Source organism: Lactuca saligna, chromosome 7, assembly GCF_052625555.1.
Source record: "Lactuca saligna cultivar CGN05327 chromosome 7, ASM5262555v1, whole genome shotgun sequence".
Classification (NCBI taxonomy): Eukaryota; Viridiplantae; Streptophyta; class Magnoliopsida; order Asterales; family Asteraceae; genus Lactuca; species Lactuca saligna.
The window spans coordinates 119,529,949-119,555,377 of record NC_136423.1 but is presented as its reverse complement, the minus strand read 5'-3'; the positions used below and the strand labels follow the sequence as shown (position 1 = coordinate 119,555,377).

General features: G+C 34.8%; 2 protein-coding genes across 2 annotated transcripts; one reads left to right on the top strand and one right to left on the bottom strand.

Annotated features, from left to right (window-relative positions):
- Positions 1-18,400: 18,400 nt before the first annotated feature.
- LOC145007176 (protein FAR1-RELATED SEQUENCE 5-like) lies at positions 18,401-20,790 on the bottom strand. The gene is made up of 4 exons (XM_078966158.1): positions 19,461-20,790; positions 19,259-19,372; positions 18,562-19,207; positions 18,401-18,446 (listed from the first exon to the last, which is right to left on the bottom strand). Exons 1-4 carry the CDS (start codon positions 20,788-20,790, stop codon positions 18,401-18,403), a joined length of 2,136 nt encoding a protein of 711 aa, XP_078822284.1.
- A 3,751-nt stretch (positions 20,791-24,541) lies between these two features.
- LOC145007175 (uncharacterized) lies at positions 24,542-25,204 on the top strand. The gene has a single exon (XM_078966157.1). It carries the CDS (start codon positions 24,542-24,544, stop codon positions 25,202-25,204), a length of 663 nt encoding a protein of 220 aa, XP_078822283.1.
- The last annotated feature ends 225 nt before the right edge of the window (positions 25,205-25,429 follow it).

Here is a 25,429-nt window from a genome sequence, read left to right as displayed (position 1 = left end):
GGATAATATCGGAAGTATATCATCTAAGAAATTGATTAATTTGCAGCAAAAATGTGGAATAATAATAATAGCACTACTCTATAGTTTATAGTTTATAATCACATGAAAGATATCAAAAGCCTATGAAAGCAACACTTTGTTGTCATTAAAAACATCTTTCCAATGGATAACAATCCACTTCACGTCATAATTGGTGATTGTGATTCCCATTTCCATTCTAATTCCTATGAAACTCTAACATTTCATTTCTTTCTTATCAAACCCACAAAAGAATCAGGGACCTTCACGGGACCACATGCCACCAATTTCTCAAGAAAGGAATGAAGTATTCCACAATCGTCCACAATGCAGAACCAACTGCCACATGGAAATTCCGGTAGCACATCAACAATCTCATATTAAATCGTATGAAAAAAGTTTAAAATTTTAGCAAATTCAAAATGAAATTAACACACCTTCATATTGATATTCTTATGTGCCCTCAAACACCTTATATGATACTCCCTTTCACACTGCAAGGAGGATACGTCTAACAATTATAAATGAAAACACAACATAAATGAATTGTTTAAAATTACCATTTTAACCTTAGACCAAAACTGAAACAATTAGTATACTATACTACAAGGACCAAATTTATGATTTTCTCTTATTTCTTAGTTAAGGTCTACATTTTATATATACATATGCTTTTTTTAATTAATAATATTTTTTGCTTATATCGTAAATTAAATTATCTTAAATATACTAATTATAAATCATTTATACATCACTATAATTTCCTATTTAATATATACATAATCTATTTAATACCGTCATTGCTTATTTTGTTAAAAACTTCATATTGTTAACAACATTAAGCATATTGAAAATGTCATTAGTGTAATTTCCCCTTTTTATTTACCAAGAACAACGCAAGACATCAATGTCACTAATGACATCATTGCAACAAAATTTTACAATGGAACAATATTCAATAACTATGGAACAATTTGAATTATGGTTAGTGAAACGGTTCTTTTACTGTTCCAACCTTGGAACAAAACTGAAACCTATTTATTAATCAAACAATTATTGTTTTAGCTTGACAAAGAAATTGATTTACCTGATGCCCGGTTGAGAAGAAAATTAAAGAAAGTTCCAATTATTTTCCCTATAATAGGGGTTACAATTTCAGTTCCTGGTGGAGTTGGAGTTGGAGTTAAAGTATTGCAATGTTAAAAATCAAAGCATTATTCTCCTATTCATACACATAAACAAGATAGGTTTTTTCATTGGAGAAGATTTGTAAAGATAGGTTTTTGATATGCAAAGGATAGTAGAAAATGATTTGCAATAATTCAAAATTCATTGAATAAGTTAGTTTAGGCATTTTGCATGTTCTAAATTTGGTCTTCAAGGCCAACTGAAAGCCTAAATGTACAAAATTCAATCTACATCAAAGCACACCTTTCCTACACTAGATTTACATATGAATAAACTTCATTTATCTAACATCACATGTTCCAGGACCATTTAAGTTGCAACCTTCCAAAAAATGGAAATACCCTCATGCTTGGTAGACTGGTGGCAAACTTTCTGCAAGCAATGAGCTTTGATCTCTGTTAGACCAGGGAACTTGATTCATTTGACAAAAAAGTGACATCATTCACTTGGTAACAATAAAAATAAAAAAAAGTATTGCAGGATTAGAAAAGGTTTTGTAACATCCCCCTTTGGCATGTATAATGATATTGTCCGCTTTAGGCACCAGGCACGAAAACTTCCTAGGGGTCACCCGTCCCTAAATTGCTTTCGCCCAGACACACTTAACTGCAGATTTCTTATGAGATCTACTAGCCTTACAAATTTAAAACACGTTGTGACAGGGAAGGTATCTACACTCCCTTTTAGAAATTCTTAGTTCTGTTTCTCAACCAATGTGGGATTAGGTGTAGTTAACCTACCCGGCTTGACTTGTAACATCCATAAAATCATAATAAAGTTAAACTTTTGAAAACCAACAAATTTCAAAATTTGTTTACAATTATAGTTTTCAAAACATGTTCAACATCAGAGTTTCCCAAAATCATAAGTTAAAAACATGAGGATGTGTACAGTCATGCCTTTGCCTTCCCGTGATCATCTGAAGTATCTGAACCATAAACCAAAATTATAAGCCAAAGATTAGTGAGATCCCACAAAGTACCAACACATAACATAAGCATAATACAGACAACACGCATATAGAGCCTTCAGCCTGACTGGTACGCCACACCGTCCTACAAACTATCTAGTACGCTCACAGAACCTTCAGCATGACTGGTACGCCTCTCAAGCCTGCAGTCTATCCCGGACGCCCTAGGTCTCTTGGCTTTCATTCTACACTGGTCCGCCTCAACCCAATCACACACAACATGTCAATATATAGATAACAGATAAACATACATCTAATCAGTCAACAGACAATCAGACATATCTTATAGATCACTAAGCATAACATCATCCTATATACCAGGATATAGATCTAACAAATCACTATAGCACGATAACATACTATCACATAACACGATATCTAATCCAATAGGCCGGCCTTGGTTCCTTCGACCAGCCAGTATAATAAGGATAACTCGCCTCACACACTAAATAGAAGTTGATGGGGTCCAAACTCCGAATCTCAGCTCTCTACCTGATACCTATTCCCACAAATGACTAATTTCCATCAAAATCCCAAAATACTCAAAAAAACCCAAAATACCCTCAAGGTGAAACTTTGTCAAAATCAACTAGAAAAACCAACTAGGTCAACCAAGTAAACCCAGTCGATTCAACCCAGGTCAACTCAAGGTGCATACATGGGGCGTACTACAGAGGTACATTGGGTGTACACGCAGCCTCGCAGTTGACCACCATCAGGTGGGTTGACCTCGTATGTGTGGCGTACTCCAAGTACGCGGGGCGTACGTGTAACATCCCCAAATTCACGGCCAGAAAATACCGGTTTGCTTATACTTTATTTAAAAATCAGAGTATCCTTTTAAAGAAAAATGTTGTGGAATTTGTTCCCAGAAACACATGATAAATATGTTATCAAAAAAATTCCGAAGAAATGTATTTAATTCAGTTTAAAACATTAGGGTTTCATCATCAATATAGAAACATAAGCATAAACAGAACTTACACTCATTTACACTAGCGATTTACATCTCCTTAATCTCTTAGTGGAATGTAGTTTTCTATCGACACCAATGATACAGTTAAACTGAGTGTGTCAGGTTGGAAAACCTGGTGAGTAGATAGGGATTTCACTTCCATAATCTTATATCATGTATATAATTTTGAACTCACAAAAAATACAATTTCACCATATATAAGCAACTCTTACCCGACCCCGTCAATCCACACAACGACACTATCCATACTCTCGGACCGTAAATTTACCTCTTTACTTAATCCATACTCCTAGATCTAATCCATTCTCTCAGATCAATAATTATGCCCATTCCATACTCTAAAAATGGGGACATTTGTCTTTGTCTGAACCCATACTCCCGGATTAATGACAAATAACTATGTCCTATCCCTACTCTTGGACTAAGGACAAATGACCATGTCTAATCCATGCTCCCGGATTAATGACATATTTTTAAAGTTCTATTCTCCGTTTATAGCTCACTCGTACTCATAATAAGATACTACCCAATATTCCTCATAATTAATTTAGGTTTACTATTTATCCTAAATCATCATATATTATTAGGTATGTTCTTTAACACGTATTTTCAGGTAACATCAAACAATTCGTACGTAAACATATATTTAATACTTTAATCAATACTTGTATTAAAATCATGTTCATGAAAGGGGACTATGAACTCACCTGTTAAGGTGGTGATTCTGAACTCAGACAGTAATTTGCTTAATTTATTTTCCTTCGATGAAACCTAGTATCATTTCTACAAGATTTTAGTCTAATATTCATTGCGACTAATTATTAGTATAGGTTCATCATTAACTCAGAGTATACTTCATGATCTATCAAGTAAGGATCAACAAGGAAAGACAGTTGGGAGGCAGGACCATTTCGGCATATAGCTTTTCTCAAAATCCAACAACCAAATCCAACGTGACCATTCTAGACACCTCTCCTGTAAGTAGTTCAATCAGTATAATGACTTTGAATCACTGATAAATCTTATTTATAGTTTATAATAACGATATCATATTTAAATATAAGTTATATTTAAAGTAGGGTAGGCGTATCTCACTTATAATGGGTTTTTCTAAAAACCTGGCTCCGCTAGAGCAGAGCTTCTAAGCTAATAATCTCTTTTTCTTGGAGCCTTCGGGTGCTCCAGGGCTTTCCACTAGCACTTTGAGGTTACTACGGCTTTAGAGGGGTTTTGGGAGGTTTAGAGAGAAGTTAGAGTGAGAGGGAAGTGGGTTTTGGTGTGAGAAATGAAGGTGATCTCACAAGGTATTTATAGACTGAACCACAGCTTAACTCGTCGAGTTGGTGCCACATTCCACCATCTGGTGGCAAGGCTTGGGGAGAAAGCAATGGCCCAGATTCAGCCACATCACCCCCTTCGCAGTAGCACCCTGCCGACTTCTAAACCCCATAAATTTTGCATACAAGCTCCGTTTTCGACGTTCTTTATATCCACGCGTAGGTATTGACAAGATATACAACTCTCCTTTTGACTCCATCAGTTAATTCTCAACCAATTTTAAATCTAATAGTATGAGAAGGTTACACTGTTTAACGACTATGTAAAATTCATAACTTCTACATATGGACTCCGTTTTCATCCGTATTTTTATCGTTTAACTCTTATTAATGAGATCTTCAATTCTCATTTATGTCGTGTCAGCTAAAAATCGATCGATCTAAAATTCGAATTTCGGGTTGTACATTGTTATGCCAAATCTTATAAATCTCATAACTTCCTGATACAAAGTCAGATTTGGACGTTCCTTTTATGCACACTCTTGGTTTAATGTATACCATGGATTTCATTTAGATCGATAAGGCTAAAAAACACTTTATTGTAAACTCACTTTTTACGTAACAAAGCGTCACGCCAATTTTGTCGCGAAACTTCGACAGGCCATAACTTTCTCGTTATAACTTGGATTTCGGAGGTCTTCATATGTCCGAAACCCTTGTGACATATTCTAAATAATTTTCCATCAAAAAGTCATTTTTGGCACTTATTTTTGTCTGAATTGACTAGCCCGAATCTGCGGACGTTATAGAACCATCGCAGGTCGTAAACTCCATTAAGAGCTTAATCGATTAAGCTCTTACGTCCAAAATTCAGATCCATTACTAAAATCGTCCTATGAGTCATAAGGTCACCAACTTTATAACCTAGCATGTCCAATAATTGCTTAACACAAGGTCATATTCCATTAAGACCTTCTAAATGATGCATGAAGCAATACTAACCATTTGCAAGCTTTTTACCTTATAATGGTTGCAAATGATGTAGAAATCCTAGATCCAAGTGTTCCACTCCTTCAAGATGAGCTTAGCTTCCTTCCTTCTTCTTCTAAGGCACCAAAAATATACATATAACCTTGAAAAAGATCTTTAATGTGAAACTAGGGTTACATAAACGTATGATAGGGATGGAGGCAGTTAAGGTGTGTGAAATGAGGCTATAAGAGTGCTTAAATACGAGCCATACCGTAAAAGTTAGGGTTTCCTTATCTAGCAAGTACGCCCTACGTACACTAATGTACGCTCTGCATACTAGGGTGTTGTTAAACTCAGTGTCGCATCTTATTTAAACAAAGAAATTTATCATTACCGGTTGCACTAAAAATATAGCACGGGGAAGCAAGGTTGAATCCTCAGGGACACAACCTAAAAGTCAATGCCTTTTTGCATCAGGAACATTCTAGTCAAGAAACATAAATTAATAAAGAGGGGGATTTTGATTAAAACTAAATACTAGAAATGAAATGATAATAAATTCAACATAATACAATAATAAAAATAGTTCCATCTCTGCTATGACTTTCCAAATCATGCAACTAGCCAAAATCTGATTATTTAAGATGCATTATATCTAAGCTAGTACTAAGAAAAACTAACAAACTTTAGTATAGTCTTTTTTACCTAAACTAGTTAATCAAAACAAGCTCGTTGAATTAACCCTAACTTTTTACTGTTTAATTAAACAAGCTCTTATTTAAATCAGAAAAATTGTATTGAGTTTATTGTAAAATTCCGAACAATATCCAATACTTCTCATAATCTCGGAAGCATGAAGATATGATTTTTCAGTTTATAATAAAGTCAAATCCCAAACACGGAATCGATTTATTACTTGTTACTTATTAACAATTAATTAGAACAATTACATATTCTATTAACTGATTAACTAGAATGATTAAACCCTAATTAGGTGATCAGACTAACAAGAATTTAAAACCAAAAATTCATTAAGAACACAACTGAAGAATCTAGATAGAAACAAAAATAAAATATCAAATCTAATGATCAATCACATGAAAAGTACTCGTCTAATGTAGAACTAAAAACTAAGGTTTTTGCCAGACATGGCTAAAATCTGATGAAAACATATGAAGAGAGATATCAAACAACTAATATTACTAATCTAATTGAAGGAGATGATCCACAGTCTTCAGATCTTAAGAAATCGCTGAAATCAGAGAAGAAACGCCTCCAAAGTTGTATTTTCATTGTCTGGAACATCAGGAATCAACTAGGGTACCAAAACCCTCACTGGAAGGATATGTGGGTCTATTTGTATGTCTAGCAGCAAAAATGACAATACATGCAATCGCATGGATCAAGGTTTCAATTGCATGTTTTTAAGAAAACATGTCTCGATACTTTTTAATGAAGTAGATGCTATTTTGGAACTTTTTGGCAAAGATAAGATTGCATAGAGAGAAGTTGTGATCGCATGTTTTCATTTTTTTCTCCCAGATGAAATTTTTACATGAAATAACCACGAAGACAAGTTACAACCATAAATATGATCTCATGGAGCCAAGTTACGATCCCATGGACAAGACATGCGATCACATGTCTCGAATTTGTGCCTTTTTATCATCATTCTTCCTTCTAAGTTATTCTTGCTCATTCCTCAACATCCTTCCTTATTTATTACTCCTTTTTAAGCTTCAAACGCGCATCCAATAGCTCTTAAAACATTACTCCACTCGAACTATCTAAAATTGACATAAAAAACATGAGCAGTATGGGAATTCTAATAAAATACATGAGCTCAACATTATTAAAATGAATGACATGCAAATGTTCAAAATATGATCCTACTTGATAATGAAAACTACCCTAAAAGATGCATAAAATGGCATCTAACAGGCACTCTCTAGTACGCTCAACGTACACTATGTACGCATGGTGTACTCCCAAAGCCAATATTACAACAATGCCACTAGGGTTCCTTTTGCACACTTTCTTGGAATTAGGGACCAAAATGCAAAATTATGAAATTATAGGGTTGAAATTAGAAGTACCTTAAAATCAGGATGTTACAATTCTCCCCCACTTGGTTTAGACTATTTCCTTAAAGTCTGTTGCAATGAAAAACTCGGTATAAAGCTCCCGCATCTCAGCTCTGGCTCCTAGGTCCACTCAGATCCTCTCCGATGCTGCCATTGTAACTTTATTAAAGGTATCTCGTTGTTGTGCAGGACCTTCATCTTTCTCTCCAAAATAGCCACCATCTCTCAACATAGTTCATGCACTTATTGACCTAAATATCATCCAAGGAAACCAGTGCCTCATCTTCCAACATGCACTTTCGCAACCACGAACCATTGAAAGTGTTGTGAATCTGACTGAGCTCCTCAGGTAGATCCAACCTATATGAAACCTTTCCAACCCAGGAAATCACTCAAAAAGGACCAATATACCAGGGACCCAAGTTGCCCATCTTCCTGAAGCATATCACATTTCCAAGGTGAGACCTTCAATAACACCATATCACCGACCTGAAACTCCAACTCGCATCAGCATCGGTCGGCATGGCTTTTCTGTCAGCTCTAAGTTGTCTGTATTCTCTGCCTAATCTATTGGATATGCTTTGTGGTCTGAAGGACTACTTCTATTCTTCCTATAACCCTATGAACAACCTCCCCCCAACAAACCGAGGTACGACATCTTCGTCCATACAAGATCTTAAAAGGTGAAGCACCAATGTTGGAGTGATAATTGTTGTTGTAGTAGAACTCCTCAAAAGGTAGGTAGGAATCCAAACTCCCACTGAAATCCATAACGCATGCTTGCAACATATCCTCAAGGTCTATATCGCCCACTCACTCTAAACGTTGTTCTACGGATGATATGTAGTGTTGAAATGTAACCTCATGCCCAGTTCCTCGTGGAACTTCTTCTAGAATCATGAGGTGAACCAACATCTCGGTCAGAAACAATAGAAACCGGTACTCCATGGCAAGCAATAATCACTCTGACATAAACATCGGCCACCTTTTCAGCCAAAGAGCTCTCCCAAATAGCCAAAAAGTGGGCACTCTTGGTCAATCATTCCACGATGAGCCATATAGCATTAAAAGCCTTTGCCATCTTTGGAAACTTGGTGATAAAATCCAAGGTGATCTACTCCTATTTCCATATTGGAACCTTCAGAGGTTGTAGCTTGCCATGCAGCCTCTGATGCTCGGCCTTGACCAATCTACATGTCAAGCACCTCTCGACATACCAGGCGTTTTCCTTCTTCATATACGGCCACCAATAACTCAATCTCAAATCCCAATACACCTTGATGAACCCTAGGTGAATAGAAAAACAAGACTTACGAGTCTCCTCCAAGAAAATCTGCATGATCCCACCCGAAATTGGAACCCAAACCCGACCACACCAAGTCAACAATCCTCGACCATTAATGAAAAACCAGTCGATATCATCCCCGATGCTTTCTTGTTTCTATTTCTCCTTCCGAACTCCCTCAACCTAAGCCTTTCTGATCAAACCAAACAGTAGAGAATTGACAGATATCCTCATACACATCTCCCGACCGAAGATCCAGCTGACTTGCGGTTCAAAGCATCTGCTACAACGTTCGTTTTACCTGGATGGTAAAGGATCTCATAGTCATACTCCTTGACCACGTCCAGCCAACTACGCTACCTCATGTTCAGGTTTGGCTAATCCATAAGATGTCTCAAACTCTTGTGATCTGTGTAAACCGTAGAACTGACCCCATAAAGATAATGTCTCCAAATTTTGAGCAAAAAAACCATTTCCCCCAACTCTAGGTCATGAGTGGGATATCGTGTCTCTTACGACTTCAGCTTCTGCGAAGCATAAGCAATCACTCATCCTCTCTACATGAGGACCACCCCTAAACCGTTGATGCATGCATCACAGAATACCATAAAATCCTCAACCCCTCCGGGAGGGTCATTATTGGGGCCTCATATAACCTCTGCCGAAGAGTCTCAAATGATGACTGTTACTCAGGAACTCATCGGAAATCCACCCCTTCCTCATCAGATGAGTGAGGGGTACCACAATATTGGAGAAATCCTTAATGAACCTTTGATGGTACCCTGCTAAATCCAAGAAACTCCTGATCTCTGAGGTACCTTTCAGAACCTCCTATTACATCACAACTTCGATCTTGGCCGAATCGACAAAAATCCTATCCTGGCTAATGAGGTGCTCAAGGAATTGGACCTTTTGTAACCAAAACTTTCACTTCGAGAACTTTTCATAAAATTGTTCTCGCCCCAAGCTTTTGAAGGTGCTCCTCATGCTGCTCTATGGTCATTGAATACATCAAGATATCATCAATAAATACAATGATGTATCGGTTGAGCATCGGCCTGCATACCAAATTCATCAAATCCGTAAATACAAAAGGCTCAATTGTGAGCCCAAATGGCATGACCACGAACTAGTACTTCCCATAACGAATTCGGAACACGGTCTTCTCCATGTCCCCCTCTCTCACTCTTACCTAATGATACCCAGACCACGGATCTATCTTAGAGAACAAAGATGCACCCTAAAACTAATCAAAGGGGTCATCAATCCGTAAAAGGGGATAACGGTTCTTCATCGTTAACTTGTTTAACTCCTGGTAATCAATGCACAACCGGTGCGAACCATCCTTTTTCTTGACAAACAATATCGGCGCTCCCCATGGAGAACTGCTCGGTCTGATGAACTGATTGCCTAGCAGCTCCTGCCACTGAGATGAAAACTCCTACATCTCCGGTGGTGCCAAGCGGTACGACGCCTTGGCAATCGGGGCCGCACCTTGCACAAGTTCAATCCTGAACTTGACTTACTTCTCGAGATTCATGCCGGGTAAGTCCTTCAAAAAATACATCAGCAAAATCCCTGACAATTGGAACCTCAGAAACTGAAGTCTGCTCTCCAACTAGGGTATTAACCACATAAGACAGATAATCGGCACACCCTTACTAAATATACTATCGAGTCCTAGTTGCCGAATAAAACCATGAACCAATCCTGGTGCCCTCCCCATAGATTACCAATTCTCCCCCACTTAGGGTTCAAACTACCACTCACTGACCCTCACAATCAATCATGGAACCAAACTTACACAACCATTCTATACCCACTATCACAAATACATCCCCCATGGGAATAAGGATCAAATCAATCGGATAGGACACCCCGCAGATTTACAATACCCAACGCTGATATACTACAAATCCAGAAACCTTGTGTTCGTTCGTGATGGAAGCTCTCAACAAGCACTCCAACTCCCAATAGGCATATCAAACTCCCTACTGAATGATCAAGATACAAAGAACCGACTCGTGCCTGAGTCAAATAACACAAGGACAGAAAAAAGATCACTAAGAACGCCTTGGCAATCGGGGCCGCACCTCACATAGTGCCCCTCCTTGCCATATTTGTGGCATACACCGCCTGATCGATAGGCCCCCTCATTAACCTTGCTGCACATCCATCAAGTGCGGCCATTTTGACTCCCAAATCTAGTATCTGCGGCCTTGAACCACTTCGATGTAGACTACAACTATGACGGGCCCGGTTTGTACTCTCTTGTCTGGAGATCCATCTCAATCTAACGTTGCCTAGCGACCTTCTATAACTCCAACAATGAACCATAATTTTGAGTCGATATAAACTGCCTAATGTCCATATTGAGCATGCTCAAGTAACGGGTCATCTGAGCTTGCTCAGAAGCAGCAAAATCAGGAAAAAAAACATGGCCCTCTCTATGAACATCTTGGTGATCTCCATCACCGACTCAGTCTCCTATCTCAAATCCAAGTACTCCCGGGCCAACCTCTTATGCTCCAGCAGCGGCACATTTCTAAAAAAGAACATCTCTGAGAACTGCTCCCAAGTGACATTAGCTCTCTTCTCTGAAGAATACGAGCTAGAAACAAGTCTCCACAAATCCTTCACTTCGAACCACAAAAGTTCAGAGCGCACTTGACCCTCTGCTCAGATGGGCAAGAACAAGTGAAGAAACATCACTCGATGTCAGACAGCCACCTCATGGCTATGATCGGATCCTAAACTCCATCCAATGTCGGGGGCTTCATATTGTCAAAGTCTCGTTACTGAAATGCTCTCCCAACACCAATCCTTGTAGCCACAACGGTTGTGGTGGCTGCAACAACAGCAGTCTCGGATAAAGCAGCATGACGCTCATTAAAACACTGCACCATGGCGGTCTTAATAGACCCAAACATCTTTGGCCACTATGCTCGAAAGTGAGAAACAACCTCCCCCTGAAGGATCTTTTGAATCCTGTCCTCGGATGCTTTGAATAGTGAATCTGTGAATCACATGCTAGATTAGGGCTAAGCATCTGCTCAAGGTTACATGATAGAATGCTAGGAGAGATGCCTTTATGTGCCTATTGCATGAGTTTATATACTTGCATGCTAGTATTGATCGATCAGTGATAGGATAGCATGTTTAAGTTATGCTTGATTCTAATTACTCGATGCTCGAATGTTGCTTGCTTTGTGCTTTGAGGGGTTCCTATTAAAATTAGGTAACTAGTAAGCGAATATGCTAAGTTACATATTATTGAAACTAGATAATTTTAGAAGGTTAGGTTTTAACTCTATTGCGCAACTCTTGTTTGAATCCAACTGTTATAGTGTGAGACCTTTCATTCGAAGAATTATTTGGTGTCGATGATATGTAATTGTATTTCTGAGCTAGTTAGAGGTGTTTCGCGCGGGGGGGCGGGGGGGGGGGGGGTGGGGGGCGGGGGTTGCAGCTGGTGGTAGAGAGTGGTGTGGTGGTTACCCTAGGAAAACCTAGGAGGTGATTCAGTGCCGAGAAACTTGTCTTATTGAGTATTGTTTGGATTGATAATGGAGTGACGTGGAGGACTCGGGGCTATCCTCTAAGAAATTAGGGATATATGTGGAAGGTAGTGTGGGCCCATACTATTGTAAGCAAATGATCCTTACTCGAGTCAAGGAAAGCCACGATGATACCGTGGAGCTTTTAGAGTATAGGATTCATTAGTGTGTGTGTGTGTGTGTGTGTGTGTATATATATATATATATATATATATATAAAGAGAGAGGGGGGAGAGCTAGATTTATATGTGGATGAACAAATACTGTGTGGACGTAGGAACCAATCAAAACTATAAAAAATAAAAAATAAAAAATAAATTATTAATTAAACCAATAAAGATATATATATATATATATATATATACATATATATATATATATATATATATATATATATATATGCTCAAGTTCATTTGAGATTATTCTAATTTTGTAAGGACCGTGAGATCAAATCTAAAAATAATTTCAAAATGCAAAATAAATGGAAAAAATCCAAAAATTCTTTTTTTAAATAATATTTTCGGAACTTGAATTAACTAAAAAAATAAAATAAAATAAAATAAATAAAAAAATCCCGTTTTTTTTAAATACGTGAAATATTCTAAATAGAATATTACACTGACATATTCTAAATAATAATTTTAAAATGCAAAATAAATGGAAAAATCTAAAAATTCTTTTTTTAAATATTATTTTCGGAACTTGAATTAACTAAAAAAAAAAAAAAAATTCTATTTTTTTTTTTGAAAAATACGTGAAATATTCTAAATAAAATATTACACTGTACATATTCTAAAAATAATTTTAAAATTCAAAATAAATGGAAAAATGAAAAAAAAAATTAAAAATTATTTTCGGAACTTGAATTAACTAAAAAAAAAAATTATATATATATATATATATATATATATATATATATATATATATATATATATATATATGTGGGTAAAGTAAATATACCTAACAACCTTATATAAGCTTAGGTACCTAACCTCATCAAACTAGGTCATTTTGCATTAAATTTTCATTGCAATCATGCAAGATTCTTAAACTTTATCCCAAAATTTGATTTACTTCACAAAAATTTAGAAATTCATCATTATATTTCTCATACATCATTTCATTTGTAGCGGTAGGATATGAAGCCTATCAGACGGTATTCAATAAAAGGACGTGATGTAAAAGAAAGATAATGGTGAAAGTCCAAAGATTTTGGAGTAATAAAGTTATGGTGTTGAAGTTTAAGAACCTTAGACAATTACAATGTAAATATGATACAAACTGATGTAGTATTATGGAGTTAGGTACCTAAGCTTATATAAGGTTGTTAGGTATATTCACTTTTCTATATATATATATATATATATATATATATATATATATATATATATATATATATATATATATATATATATATATATATATATATATATATATATATATATTCCAAAATTAAAACGAAATCATATTCCTATAAAAACGCAATTTGCTTCCTATTTAGAAATAGTATCATCGTTAAATAAGAACACCAACATCTCAGTCCACAATATTGGCCACCGCTACCATCATGGAGGAAGGGAATCTCCGGCAGCCATTGCCACTCCTAGGCCACGGTTACACATCCCATCGCGACCCGAACATTACCTTCGAATGCGCTCTACCACTTTGAAGGTGGAACTCGTTTTTTGTTTAAATCAATTTAGGATTTTTCTTGAGTAGAGTCTTAAGGAAATGTAATTATTCACCCAAAAAAAAACATTTGGTCGATTAATCTCTTTTTCAATTAAAACTTCAAAAGTTTTTTTTTTTTTTTTTTTTTTTTTTATCGGTTCAAAAGTAGAAACCATTTAGTTTTTTTTTTGTTTGTTTCCTTTTTCTTTGTGCATCCAGAATATGAACCCAGTTTTTTTTTTTTTTTTTTTTTTTTTTTTTTTTTTTTTTTTTTTTGTGTCGTGAAATCAAACTAGAAGCAAAACAAACTTCTCGTTATATGAACGCAATTGAATAAACAACTATTCTCCTATTACGAAACAGGTAAGATAAATCATAAATGCCTGAAAATATGGTTTGCTTGATGGTTTTTATATATAAATGGAGCCAAATTCGTGATTGAATAGTTGGGGACAATTCCTCATCGAGTATTAAGGTATGGCATGAAATGAATGGTATAATTAGTTTAGTTTTTGTTACATGACAAATTGAAAATGATGGCATGACTGTGATGGGATTTTCACAGGTTACACATTTGTGGACACACACATATATATATATATATATCTTCTCTATACTAATAAAAGACTAGCTATTTTGCCATGTATCACCATATTAGACCTTTTAATTAATATATTACCACTTATCAATCTATTAGTTTTCCATTTTAAATTTATTACACCTCCTCATTAATATGATACTATTTGTTAATATATTTATTCTCTATTTTAAATTTTAAATTTTATATTATTGTATTCATTAATTCATAAATAAAAAATGTCTAATATATAATAAAAACTAATTTTACATATTTCTTTTGAATTAACGATTAAAATTTCACATAACTAATAAAAATCTCTTAATTAGTAATTTATTTAAAATAAATGATTGATAATTTTAAGTTTTTACTATAAAAGTCTAATTAATTTTATAACCGTGATTCCCACGGGTTATAAACTAGTACTATAATAAATGAAGGTTTTTTTGTCATATGTTCTCTTCTCATTAATTTGGACACATGGTATTTTCCAGATTTTTAAAATTTTCTATTTTCCACTTGTCATTTTCTTGTATTTTTTATTTTATTAAATTAAAATTCCACATTTAATGTGTAACGTAATATATATGTATAGTATTTATTAGAAAGAGTTTATATATGTAGTGTATTCAATATATTAAAGTCTTATTAATTTTAATAATTCAAAATTTTCTCATTTTTCTTATAAATTCAAAGTTTTCAAATTATTAGTTTCTTTTTTTAATTAAACTCATGTAATACATGGGTCTCACACCTAGTGTATATATATATATATATATATATATATATATATATATATATATATATGTAGATCCGGTAAGAAATTTTTTTTTGGTAGGAAGGTAAGAAGTTTTTTTTCTACATATTTTTTTGACGAACAAAAAAAATGAATCACTAGATGATTCATTTGTAAGATGATTCACAAGAAAAAATTCTCAAAAAAACATCTATATGATTCATTTTTAAATAAATTAAGAAAAAATCCACTTTTATGACAATTTTAGTAAATAACAACAAAATCATTATATAAATGAATCATCGAGATGTTTTTTTGAGAATTTTTTTCTTGTGAATCATTTTTCAAATGAATCATCTAATGATTCATTTTGTTTGTTCGCGAAAAAAATATGTAGAAAAAAAACTTCTTACCTTCCTACAAAAAATTTCCTTCTTAATTGATGTTGACTCTATATATATATATATATATATATATATATATATATATATATATATATATATATATATATATATATATATATATAGAGAGAGAGAGAGAGAGAGAGAGAGAGGGAGAGAGAGAGAGGAAAAGTAAATATACTATTAAGGGTATATAAACTTAGGTATTCAAACTCACCATAATACATCATTTTGTTTGATATATTCATTATAATATTCTTAAACTTCAATCTCTAACTTGATTTACTTTCAAGATTTTTGAAATTTCACTATTATCTTCTTCTTACATTTCATATTTTTGCCGAACAGCTAATAAACTATATATATTATAGTTGAAAATGTAAATCATGTTAGAAGTTGAATTATAAGAATATTGAACAATTACAATATATATATATATATATATATATATATGGGGATAGGGAATATACATTATAGCCCCACCCAAGCTTAGTTACTTTAATATTCTAAACTGCTTCGTTTGGAGACTAATTTACATTATACCACGTCGTTTAAAATTAAAACCCACATTAGGGAAGACAACAATAAAAAGATATGGCATTTGTTGAAAGAAATCGAGATACAGAAGCCATAATTGAACGTAAGTAGGTTCTCAATCCCCTGTGTTGCTTTGTAGTCACGGGAACACCAAAAAAAGAGGGTAATCGTTGTTGTTGGTGACGCTGACCATCGGAGACGACAGAGGCGGCGTACAGCCGGAGGTGGCCAGAGAAAGATGTAAGTGTAACCAATTTCATATTTCTGCTATGCAATTTCATATTACCGATTCATATGAAGCCTTGGTCAGATTTCCTTTATTGTTAATTTACTCACTCACAAACGATTGAAGCCATTGGCGGAACTAGCATGGAGTCAGGGGTAGCCCTTGCTACCCCTCATATTTATTCCTCATTTTCTTTTCCATCTGATTTTCGGTGCTAGTAACATTTTGTGATCAAATATGTGCATATCAAGTGTTTGATGGAATGCATGAATGAACTTCACTTCTTATTGTTGCTTTTGTTTGCTATTTAGCAGCATATGGGTTAAGATTCTCGTTAAACATTAACCGATCCTAATAAAAATTACATGAATTAATTATAAAAAATAACTTGAAATCAAATGTTTTTCCTTTCATTTGGAATTGGTACACCAACTTCCAAGTAATGATGACAGTAGAATATGATATTCTTGTCATTTGTTCAATTGATGTGATCATAACTGGAAGCATGTTAAGGCTGTTCTGAAATCGAGTTTTTTGGTCATGCTAAAAGATCCATTTTACAAAGAGAAGATTTTGATGTGGTATTATTGTTTTGTATGTTAAGGCTCCTCTGTCGATTGAAGGAATCTGCATATAATTATGGTGGTATTCCCATAATTCTCCATTCATAGTATAATTAACTCAGTTTTGTTGTTCCAGATTCAAGATCGCCTCTCCTGATATTGGACCTTTTACTTCAATAAACACTAGCAATCAAGAACTTGATGAGAAGAAATGAGTTTCCACCTGATTTGGTTACTTACAACATGATTTTGAATTATTATTGTGATGTATTGATGTTAGAAGAAGCTGAAAAGCTAATAAAAAGTATGGAACGAAGTGCACATCATGTAGGTAGCCAAGCATATCGCCTCTAAAAGTGTTGGGTTTAATGGTCACCATTCATGTTTGGAAGATTTGAAAGTTCATTGTCATTAGTTGTAATTAGTTGTAAGGATTTGGTAACTTTATATATGGTGCTACCATATTTTTGGTCTTTTGTTTCAGTTTGTAATATGTACATTCCCAACTATTAGTGGGGTTTTTTTTATTATAATAAAAGTATTATTTCAAATCTCAAAAAGACTATGTTGATTACTAGATTTGGTTACTGTTGCATTATACTTATTAACAACATTATATTTGAACAAATCTTCCTATTAACATAATTACACTTTCAACTCATTGCAAAAGTCTTAATAAGGCATTAATTTCTAACAAATAATAGCAGCTTAAGTTTATATTTAACACTTATACAATATACTTTCATTTTTTACCCATAATACCTTGTCCTTTAATTTTTAATATATAATAGCATCATACATTCCTTTTTTTACACATAATAGCATCTTACATTTATTTTTCACACATAGTACCCCCGTACTTTCATTTTTAACATATAATAGCATCGTACTTTCATTGTTTACCCATAATACCCCTATCCTTTCATTTTTAATTTATATTAGCATCATACATTCTTTTTTTACACATAACAACATCTTACATTTATTTTTCACACATAATACCCCTGTACTTTCATTTTTAACATATAATAGCCTCGTACTTTCATTGTTCACACATAATACCCCTGTACTTTCATTTTTAACATATAATACCATGTACTTTCATTTTTAACATATAATAGCATCGTACTTTCATTGTTTACCCAAAATACCCCCGTACTTTCACAGTTTACACATAATAGCATTAACTATTCAAAATTTTCATTCCAAAATAGCAACTTACACGATTTATGTCCAAAACTGAAGAAAAAAAAAGACAATTAACCAAAACTAGAAAAAAGAATAATCAGCCAAAATTAGAAAAAGAGGACATTTAACCAAAACAAAATGTCATGAACCATATAGATTTTTCACTTTCTCACATTAACTACATATCTCATCATTTTTTCTCTTGCAACGCTTCATCCACCTGTTACATGAAAATATAAATAGATTATTATATAAATATAAGAACTCTAAAATCATGAAAAAGTAAGTTAATACTATAAGTACCTTTCTTTTAGAACAACTAGTAGCATAATGACCCAATCCTTGACATTAAGAGCATGTTCGTTTTTTTTGGCACTTCTAAAGAAGACTTGATTCTACTAGCAATTTTAGGATGCCCTTTTGTGTTAGTAGGACCAAGGGGATCTCGTACAGATAACTGAGGCATCATATCAACTTGTGAAATTCTCACACAAGAACCTTGAGATACGTTCTCAACCGGTATAGGTTTTTTTCGGATTGCTTGATCTTGTAAGAGCTTTATCAATATGTTATTGACGTTTTCGATTTCTGAAGGGGAGTCTTTTTCTTGTTCAATTAATTTATTAAAATTTGAACGGACACACCATAACGTGTAAGCACTAACTCCATTTTCATTATTCATTTCTTCGAGTCCGATGCTACGTTTACCCACCTTATACCTAACATTAAGGGTCCACCGAGGTAAAATGTAGTGACTCGGAAGTGTGTCAACATGCCTCTTCTTCATCACATATAGGCTATGTTTGCATAAAATCCCACATGTCTCATACTTAGCACAAGAACATGTGACGTGCATCTTGTTTAACAAACAAAAGCTAACAATCCGCCAATATTTTTTGTCAACGTCTAGTTGCCCGACTCGATACTTGATTTCTTCTGTACTTTTGCTTAGAGTCTCATGCGTTAAATTGCTAGTAGCTTCTATCCATTATTTTTTGAAAATCTCAAAAACCTTTCGAGTATAACACTTACCTGCCTTTGCTTCAATTGGATGTATTGAGGAAAGAACCAGCCTCGAGTTCATGGTTTTAAAATCTTCATCTTCTTCGACGGCCCTTCGTGAAGCAATTGCTTTGTCATATTGTACTAAAAAATCATTCAACGTGGTACTCGAGTTAACAAAATCATCAAAAAAATGAATTAATACTTTCACTTCGTCCACTTGTTGTCATACCGGCCAAGAAAATTTCCTTTAAGAAAGCTTTAGCCCAATGTATTCGTTGGTTATACATATCAGTTATCCAACAATTGTTTTCGAGTTTATACTTATCACGTATAACTTCCCACCTAGTTTCAAATTCTTTAATTGTGTCACTCATTACCCATTCTTTATACGATTCTTGAAAATCACTATAACGGGCAACGTAAGGTCGGAGGTGCTCCAATGCATGCTTTTTTATATGCCACGCACAAAACCGATGTCGAGCGTTTGGAAACACTTTTTTTATTGCATTTCCCATAGCTTTGTCTTGATCAGTAATAATAGCCTTCGGATACTTGCTAAACATACATTTTAGGAAATGCTCAAACAACCATACAAAAGTTTCTTCTGTTTCATTTTCTAGCAACGCTCCACCAAAAAGTATAGACTGTCCATGATGGTTCACCCCAGTAAATGGAGCAAAAGGCATCTTGAATTTATTTGTCATATAAGTGACATCAAACACAACATCTCCAAATTTAGTAAAATCATCTCTTGATCTTCCATCATCCCAAAAAATATTTCTAGGACGCCCGTCACTACACAAATCCACATCATAATACTGATCATTATCCATCAATGCTTTATCTTGTAGATGTTTTATTAATCCATAAAACTCCCTTCCTTTGTTGTGTTTTCGTTGCTCAGATAATACATCAACGCATTGTTTTGAAGTTACATAAACTTCATTTGAGGTTTTCATTGCATTAATGGCCTTTTTAATTTGAGAAGTTTTCAACCCTGATTGATTAAGTTGCATCATGAGACATTTACATTCCATTGTACGATGGAACTTCGCATGAGACCGATGCTTCATCACCTTCGTTGGTGTGATGCTCAATTCATGATTATGTGTGTCGTCAAACAAGTCCACAAACCATTTACCATCCTTCGTTTTTGAAATTCGAAGCATTGCCTTACATCCGACTCTAACTTCTCTACGACGTTTCTTCTCATGTCCACTTGAAGTATTACCGTCCTCCCGTTTAAAACCTTCTTTGTTGCATACAAGTATCTTTCGATAAGGTTCATTTGTTTCCTTATTTTTGTGTGTAGTATGAATACGTATACCAAATCCATGTACAAATGCATAATCATTATAGAAAGCATAAGCATCATCGGTTGTATCGAAAACCTTTCCGAAAATGTTTTCATCATTAACTTCATCTTTGTCACAATCAACGTTCACATCGACCCCATTTATTTTTTCAGATTCATATGTTGCTATTGACAAACCATCTATGTCAACATCTTCAGTTATATGTGTTTCGATAGGGTTAACATCAACTTTAGTTTCATTCATTGTGTACTACACAAATAAAAACAATGAGAAGCAATTGTTATTAATCAGACAACACTAATGACAAAAAAATAATAATAAAATAAAAAAAAATAAAAAAAAAACTTCAATATAAAAACTAGAATTGAATGGTAAATTAAAATGATCAACAATAATGAAAAAAAATAGGAAAACTTAAATATAAAAACTAGAATTGAATGGTAACTTAAAATGCATTGAATGATATAAACCTACAAGTGTAATTGTAAGGTTAATTATGTATTCAAGTCTTTATTGTATGAATGAAAAACATTGAGAGTGTCAATTATTAAATATTTGAAATTCTAGAAGAAACCTATCACTTTTGAATTGAATGTAACGCAATTATTTAATTATATTTCATTCACCTACGTGTGTGATTTCTTACGCTAGGGAAAACTCCAAAGTGAATCCCTAAATATTGTAATTGAACTTCTATAAACTTCACGTAACAAAAGATTTTGAAAAAAAAAATCACGTACGTGAGAAACCAAGGAATTCATGTAGCAATCGAACTTGGAGAATTTCACAAAACTACACACGATAATGAATAATCAAAAGAAAGTCGTTTGAAAAAAAAAATTGATTCATATTAGACAAAATTGCAAAAATGGTCCTTGTGTTTGGCAAAATTATGCGACTTTGGTCCAAAACGATACTTTGATGCATCACTGGTCCAAAATTGGATTTTTCCATTGTTTTTGGTCCCTCCCATTCACTTCCGTCCATATACTCCGTTACATGCAATAAAGACCGGGGTATTTTCGTCTTTCCACCTCCATATCATCGATTACCGCCATATTGAATGATATACACAGTTAATGACACTTCACTCTACGCACTAAACCCAACTTGTTGATCGAAAACCCTAATCATTCATTGAAATCTTGCATTTGATCATCAACCGCAATCGTAAGTTTGAATCCACGAGTATGGTCCAAATGTGGGAAATCAGGCCAAGAAATCAGTGTTTTGATGCAATCCGAATTTACGGTAACGTACTCTGTTTCTTACATATTTCTTTGAAACAAAAAAAAAATCTTTTACAATCCATATAAAGTAATGTTTTTTTGGTTTGGTTCATGATTTTTACAGAAGGATATCCCACGATGTTCACTATTGAGCTCCATCATGGAGGGAGGTTCACAAAATTCCCAGGGATAAGCTACATTGAAGGAAAATTAGACCACATTGACTTGGTAGACATGGATGAGTTCTTTGTGCATGAGTTGGACGAGGTGATGCTGAAGCTTGGTTATGATGTACCACCAGTCATTTACTACCACTATCAATTGCCAAATGGAGATTTGGAGTTTGGTCTTAGAGCTCTAGGGAATGATATTGATGTACTTAGTCTTGCACAGTACATTGAACATCATAAGATCATCAAGGTATACACTGAACATAATGAAACTAAGTTACTTACATACTTTATGTCTCCAAGAGTTAAACCTAGGGTCATAATTGAGGAAATAGCAGATGATGTGCCCACTGCAACTGTTGGTGATCAAGATGTCCCAAATCTTGAATTGTGTTTAGTAAGATATGAGACACCCGAATACAATTCAAATAAGAGATTGAGGTTAGTTGATAGGAGTCAATCATGTAGTAAGAAATTGTGTTTCAACTTGGAACACACTGCAACTGTTGGTGATCAAGATGCACATGTTGAAATTGGTAATGAAGGTGCAAATATTAGTGAGCAAGGTGCAACTGTTAGTGGTCAAGATACACATGTTGAAATTGGTAATGAAGGAGCAAATGTTAGTGATCAAGGTGCAGCTGTTGGTGATCAAGATACAGAAGTTCATGATCAAGGTGCAAATGTTGGTGACCAAGAAGTAAATACAAGAGAGTTTGATACCTTTGATGACCAACCATTTCAATTTGAAGACTTTGATCCTTTCTTTGATCAATATACTTTTAATGATGGTAATGATCAGAGTATGGGTGTTGGTGCAGAACTTGGCACAGGACTAGGGGAAGTTCAATTTGAAAGTGAGGGAGTTTGTGAAGGACTTGGTGAAGGAGGTAGTGAAGGGGGTAGTGAAGGGAGTGAGGAAGATAGTGACTTTCTTGAAGATGAAGAAAACTATGTAAGTGATATTGAGGTGGACATGAGTGATTTCTATATGAATGTTGATCTAGATGTTGAATATGTTCACAGAGGAAAAGGTGTTGAGACTGAAAATGAAGTTGTTGATATAGAAGATGTTGAAGATGTTGAAGTAATTGATAATGATGAATGGGACTCATTAGGTGAAGATAGTGATGATGAAAGAAGGAAAGCAATATTAAAACAGATGGTGAAGGAGAAGAAGTGCTCTGTTGGTGAAGTCCATACAGTTACTTTTCAAGTGGGTCAAAAGGATAAAAGTAAAAAGGAAATTAAGGACAAAGTCAACAAACTTGCCATTGAGACTAGAAGGAATCTTGGCTTCAAGAAAAACGACAAAACAAGGCTTAGGGTTGTGTGTAAAGGTAATGTACCTAATGTAAATGCAAGTGGGGTAGGTAAGGGCAATAAATTAAATTGTTCTTGGTCAATGCAGAATTCACAGTCAAAAGATAGTGATTATTGGTATGTGAAAACTTTACTGGACAAACATACTTGTGTTCAAACTAGAAAACTTAGGGCTTGCACTGCGAAGTATATATCTGCAGAAATCTTAGACATGGTCGATTCTAACCCTACAGTACCCCTTCGAAGCATTCAAGAGCAAGTTCAGAAGAGGCTTCAAGTTGGTGTGTCCATACACAAAGTACAGAGAGCAAAAGCAAAAGCTACAAAGCAAGTGAGTGGTGACTACACAAAGCAATACGAGGTGTTAAGAGATTATCTTATGGAACTACAAGCAACTAATGTGGGTACAACTGTGAAGCTTGAGGTTGTTAATGAGCCTAACAGTACTAGAGAAACAAGGCAGTTTAAAAGGGTGTATATTTGCTTAGGGGCATTAAAGAAAGGGTTTAAAGCAGGTTTAAGAGATATTCTGGGACTAGATGGTGCTTTTATGAAAGGACCCTTTCCAGGCCAAGTACTCACAGCAGTTGGATTGGATTCAAACAACGGCATATACCCACTTGCATATGCCATTGTTGAGACTGAAAATATGATTAGCTGGAAATGGTTTCTAGAATGCTTGGGAGATGACTTAGAGTTGTACTCAAATTCTAACTTTACTTTCATGAGTGATAGACAAAAGGTAATATTTTCTTCTTTTTGTATTACTAATAGTTTATTTGTATATGATTGTTGCAATGATTATGTGAAATAATCCTTTACAGGGACTCTTACCTGCTATTGCACAACTATACCCACAGGCTGAGCATCGATTCTGTCTAAGACATATTTATGAGAACATGAGGAAAAAATGGAAAACAAAAGAGTATAAAGATCACTTATGGCAGTGTGCAATAGCAACCACAGTACCAGAATTTGAACACTACATGAATGAACTTAACAAGTTTGATAAGGATGCTTTTGAGTGGTTGAAGAAAATCCCCCCTCACCATTGGGCCAGAAGCCACTTTTCAGGTTACATTCCCTAACTTAGGTGAAGCTTTACTAGTGCTCATTGTATATGGTTTAGTTCATATAATTTTCTTGTTTAATACAGGCAGAGCAGGATCAGATATATTGCTCAACAATTTATGTGAGGTTTTCAACAGTAAGCTTATTCATGGTAGGAATAAGCCCATCATAAGTTATCTTGAGTACATCAGGCAGTACCTTATGAAGAGGATTTGCAATGTGAAGAAAGTGATGTCCAAAGCTCCAGGTCCACTCACTCCAACAACATCAAAGTTACTTGAGAGAAATAGGGAAGCTTCAGTCCAATATAGAGCTAGATGGAATGGGACTGCAAAGTATGAAGTTTATGGTCCTTGGCATGACCAGCATGTGGTTGACATGACAAATATGTCATGTACATGTAGAAGGTGGGAATTGAATGGGATTCCATGCAGGCATGCCATAGCTACAATACATGAAATGGATGATAGTGGAGACAAAGTTGGGGAGCTTTACACTTATGTCAACAAAGTGTATTGGCTTCAAACATGGAATGAAGCTTACTCTTACACTGTGGACCCTATAAAGGGTAGAGCCATGTGGCCAAAAAGTACCTGTCCATTTCAATTAACACCACCACCACATCACAATCAACCTGGGAGACCTAAGACCAAGAGAAAGAGAAGTGCAGATGAAAAATATGATAAACAGATGCAAAATCATGGTGCAGGTGAACCTGAAAAACTTACCAGAAAGTTTGTTAGTGTTAGGTGTGGGAAATGCAACAATAGGGGTCATAACTCAAGGACGTGCAAGGGTCAAGGTGGGAATGCAGGAAGAAATGAAGGAGGGAATGCAGGAAGCAGTCAAGGAGGGAATGCATGATGCAGTCAAGGAGGGAATGGAGGTAGCAGTCAATGCAGGAATTAGTGTATTTTGTTTAAAAACTTATCTTTTGGTTTAGCACAACTTTTGTGCATTTGGATGTAATGGTTTAAAACTAGTTTGTTGTAATGGTTTTATTTTGGTCTTTTAGCCCTTTTGGTCATGAAACTAATGTCAACCTTTTGTCATTGTTGAAGAATGATGTTTATGGTTTATACCAACTGT

Excerpts from the sequence above, each read along its gene's own strand:
- LOC145007176 (XM_078966158.1), bottom strand. The coding sequence starts at position 20,790 with ATGAATGAAACTAAAGTTGATGTTAACCCTATCGAAACACATATAACT. Across the intron at positions 19,373-19,460 it reads AAAGGAAATTTTCTTGGCCG|TACAATATGACAAAGCAATT; the intron begins GTATGACAACAA and ends ATGATTTTTTAG. Across the intron at positions 19,208-19,258 it reads TCCAATTGAAGCAAAGGCAG|AAGCTACTAGCAATTTAACG; the intron begins GTAAGTGTTATA and ends AATAATGGATAG.
- LOC145007175 (XM_078966157.1), top strand. The coding sequence starts at position 24,542 with ATGAAGAGGATTTGCAATGTGAAGAAAGTGATGTCCAAAGCTCCAGGT.